The sequence below is a fragment of the Lactuca saligna genome, chromosome 2 (assembly GCF_052625555.1).
Source record: "Lactuca saligna cultivar CGN05327 chromosome 2, ASM5262555v1, whole genome shotgun sequence".
In the NCBI taxonomy this organism is placed as follows: Eukaryota; Viridiplantae; Streptophyta; class Magnoliopsida; order Asterales; family Asteraceae; genus Lactuca; species Lactuca saligna.
This window is the reverse complement of record NC_136418.1, coordinates 89,967,382-89,971,674: the sequence shown is the minus strand read 5'-3', so window position 1 is coordinate 89,971,674 and position 4,293 is coordinate 89,967,382. Positions and strand designations below refer to the sequence as shown.

The 4,293-nt window shown below is 35.5% G+C and overlaps 1 protein-coding gene across 1 annotated transcript; it reads left to right on the top strand.

The window, feature by feature from the left end:
• The first annotated feature begins 853 nt into the window (after positions 1–853).
• LOC145031159 (ENTH/VHS family protein) lies at positions 854–4,077 on the top strand. The gene is made up of 5 exons (XM_078979672.1): positions 854–1,405; positions 1,610–2,350; positions 2,463–2,618; positions 2,724–3,647; positions 3,782–4,077. The coding sequence occupies exons 1-5, from the start codon at positions 1,199–1,201 to the stop codon at positions 3,821–3,823; spliced, it is 2,070 nt and encodes a 689-aa protein (XP_078835798.1). The 5' UTR covers positions 854–1,198; the 3' UTR covers positions 3,824–4,077.
• Positions 4,078–4,293: the final 216 nt, after the last annotated feature.

The window sequence follows — 4,293 nt, the reverse complement described above, 5'->3', positions numbered from 1 at the left end:
GTTTCCGCAACTTTATGATTTTGAGATTGTACATTAATAATTATTTTTTACTCTGATATATTCTTGAATGATTGAAAAGGATAAATGTTGTTTATGGTTGAATTAGAAATGAAAATTTTATCTTATAGTTTTGGGTTGTTACAAAATGTGAATGATATAAACACATGTTGATACTTTGTGTGATACAACTTTTAAAGTAACTTATGTCACACTGAAACATCCACTTCTCATGCATGTGAGAAAGACACTTGCATTAGACCCATACATGCATGTTTTCCTCTTATTCATCCAAAATTCATGCAAAAACCAAAACTTATTATATCCATACATTTTTGTTTCTCTCGTATTCATTCAAAAACCAAAACGTCAACTGATTTAAGTGTGTTAGACCTTCCTTCCAATGGTTGGTTGAAAAGGTCATCAATGTTTCTTTCTTAACAAAAACCCTTGTATGCTTAAATATATTAATTAAAAGCTATCTACATGGTCCTAAAAGAGTCCAATCATACCTTAAGACAGACTAACCATATTTCTTCAAATGAAAATTGATAAATTCATGATTGAAAATTTAAGAAGAGTACAATATTTTACTAATAACATATGTTTGACATAACTATCTATACTTCTATAGAGATAACAAAAATAGATATTGACGATATGATGCTCTATGATGCTCCAATTAAAATTAGGGTCTTAATTAACAATGTTAATGTATGAGATCATTAAATTGTTTTTTTTTAACAATTCATCTAGAAAATAATTCTAGAAAAAACTCCAAAAACACAATGATAATGGAGTATTTTTTTTATAGGAAAAAAACGATTTTTACGAGTGGCAAAAGAAATCAACAAATGCACACCACGTCGGCTTTTCCAACCCATCATCGTTCATCTCTCTCCATAGACCCCAACAATTCTCAACAAACGCTGCTCTCTGCCCACCTCTTCTCTTCACCAGATCTTGCTCGATTTCTTGCATGCACTCACCCAATTTAATTCGATTCAACTTAGCTCAATCTTAATCTTTCAAAAAGTTTATAATTTATATTTGTTAATTTGATCAATAATATCCTCTATTCCTCGTCATCGTTATCGAATTCCAATTACTTGTTCAAGGAAAGAGGGATTCTATGCAAGTTTTTTAGGGTTTGAGTTGATCTTATTTTCTATAAGGTACGAGTAGATCAGAATCGGAAAAGATGGAATCGAGCAGGAGAGCGGTGGAATCGTACTGGAGGTCACGGATGATTGATGGGGCGACTTCTGATGAAGATAAAGTGGCGCCTGTTTACAAGTTGGAAGAAATATGCGAACTCCTTCGCTCTTCTCACGTCTCAATCGTCAAAGAAGTTTCCGAATTTATCTTTAAACGTCTGCAACACAAATCCCCCATTGTTAAGCAAAAGGTACTGCTACCTTCTTCCTATCATTCTTCCTTTTGGGGGAAGGGATATATATATAATTGATTGATTCCTTTATCGTTCTCATGAAATTCAAAACACCAGATCTAATTAGAAGCGGGTAGTGCTGATTCCCCAATTGGTTAAGATAACTTGTCATTAATTAGGGTAATCTCTAACAACTTGCGATTTGATGATTTGTATATGTAGGCTTTAAGAGTGATTAAGTATGCTGTGGGGAAGTCCGGTGTGGAATTTAGAAGGGAAATGCAAAGGAACTCGGTAGCTGTTCGTCAGCTAATTCACTACAAGGGACAACCGGATCCATTGAAAGGTGATGCCCTTAATAAGTCTGTAAGAGAAACTGCTCAAGAAGCTTTATCAGCTATATTTGCTGGAGAAGACAACAGTAAACCACCACCACAAGAAGGTCTTACACAACGTATACAAGGTTTTGGAAACACAAACTTTGACATTCCATCTGATGATAAGAAGTCGTTTCTTAGTGATATGGTTGGCATTGGAAGTGCAACAATCAAACAGGGATTAAACAGCTTATCACAAGCTCAAACTCATAACAAAAACGACACAGGAACTTACAGGGGCCCTAATCTGAGAAGATCATTGACTAATGAATCAAGTTACTCAGATAGCAAAGAAATTTCTAGTCAAGCTGCTACTTCTTCTAGGTTATCAACAAATGTATCTGGATCTTGGGGACAAGATCTTAAAACAAGTCAAATAGATACTGAAAATGGGAATGCAAGCTCAAGTTATTCGAATGAAAAGAGTCGTGAAGAGAGGTTATTAGAGACCATTGTAACATCTGGTGGTGTTCGCCTTCAACCTACTCGTGATGCCATTCAGGTGTTCTTAATGGAGGCCTCAAAATTGAATGCAGTAGCTTTAAGTCATGCTCTAGAAGCCAAACTCCAATCTCATATGTGGCAGGTATTTCAATTTGATTGGTGTGTTTTTTTTTATCCTATACAAGATTTAGTTTCCTATGTTTGTCACATTGAAAATTGAAATCCTTTCTTATCTCGCTTCATTGTTCTTTTAGGTTCGTGTGAAAGCCATATGTGTGCTTGAGGCAATATTGAGGAAGAAAGATGATGAACCTTTTTCCATTGTCACCTCTTACTTTACTGAAAATATAGATGCTGTGGTAAAATGCTCTGAGTCTCCTCAAGCCTCTTTAAGGGAAAAGGCAAATAAGGTATGCAATGAGTGCATTTAGCCATTTAGTACACAAAACAGCTTTATATTTCATGTTAATTGATTGTTTTTGTTATATTTAAATCCTTGTTACTTGGAAATTCAGGTTTTAAGTCTTCTTAATGGAGAACAAAGTGGTAGCAGGATAAGCCATCAAGACAAAAATATAAAGACTGAAAAAACCGTTGTCCAAATGCCCGATTTAATAGACACAAATGATCCATTTGGAACTGAAAATCTTATCACACCACAAACAGATGAACCCATCCCATCAACAACCTCTCTGATGAATGATTTCTTTATGGATTCTTCCTCAACCCCTGATTTACATAATGAAGAATTCAAAACTAGTGATGACCCTTTTGCTGACGTGGCTTTTCACAGTAAAGATGAACATGAAGAAACCGATATTTTTTCAGGAATGTCCACTGTTGATAAACCACCAGTTCCAACACAAACTACAGCTCCTGGAATCGGAATCGGAAATGGAAATGGAAATGGAAATGGACCTGAGTTATTTGATATATTCGGTTCCAACTCTGATACCCTTCAAGGGAATTATAAAAATGATGTTAATGACTTGATGGCTGGATTGTCTATAGATGGGAATTCTCAAGGGGTAAACAGTAATTTAACACATCAGCCAGATGATGTTTTGAGTAACTTGCTTAAATCCCAACAAGCACCTGGGAATGGAATACCTGGAAATCCCATGTTGCCTATGGATCCTATGACATATAATTCAGGATTTATGTTTAATCCTGCAACATTTGGAACTCAACCTGTAAATTATGCTGCTATGAGTAGCATTTTAGCTCAACAGCAGTTTTACCTGCAACAGATGCATGCTCAGAATTTTGGTGCAGGAAATGCTGCTTCTGGAAGTCAAGTGGGGGGTGGGGGTGTGGGGTATGACTCAGCAGCTCTTCCAGATATTTTTAATCCAAATATTGCAACTCAACAACAACCACCTGCTTCCATGATGAACAACTCCAAGAAAGAGGATACTAGAGCTTTTGATTTCATATCTGTAAGCTCTCTCTCTCTCTCTCTCTCTCTCTCTCTCTCTCTCTAAGTTTTTGTAATTTTACTTATTGCATCTTATTTACCATTGCTACATTGTTCCTTTAATCTCAGTAAATGGTTGTTGTTGGGTGTTTGTAGGATCATCTTGCTGCTGCTCGTGACCCCAGGAGGGTAAACTAAAGATTGGGATTTGGGTCATCTTTTGAGTCTTGATTTGTGAATGTGGACAAAACGTGTCTTGTGGTACAACTAAAAACATTGGCTATGTTGGAAAAAGAAAAAAAAAAAAAAAGTAGATATTCATTTACAATTTAAAATAATATATATATGCATGTGTGTGTTGTCTTGTCATCTGTGGAGAGTTAAGGAGGCATAGAACTGAAGTGCTGTACTGAAAGAGCAGTGATGTTTCGAGTTGAGTTGTGTTTTTTTTATTTTCTTTCTTTTTGAGGATTTCTTATCGTAATTCTTACACATCATGATTCATAGTGGCAAGTCTTATCTTTTTATCAACACATTTGGAAATGCATGCGTTTTTGACATCTAAGTGTTGAATAGCATCATAGGCAATAGTCTAAGTTGTGATGTCTTTTATTTATATAAGGGTGAATTACACCGATCCCTTTGGTGATGTCTTTTATTTATATAAG

Excerpts from the sequence above, each read along its gene's own strand:
- LOC145031159 (XM_078979672.1), top strand. The coding sequence starts at position 1,199 with ATGGAATCGAGCAGGAGAGCGGTGGAATCGTACTGGAGGTCACGGATG. Across the intron at positions 2,351-2,462 it reads TCCAATCTCATATGTGGCAG|GTTCGTGTGAAAGCCATATG; the intron begins GTATTTCAATTT and ends TTGTTCTTTTAG. Across the intron at positions 2,619-2,723 it reads TAAGGGAAAAGGCAAATAAG|GTTTTAAGTCTTCTTAATGG; the intron begins GTATGCAATGAG and ends TTGGAAATTCAG.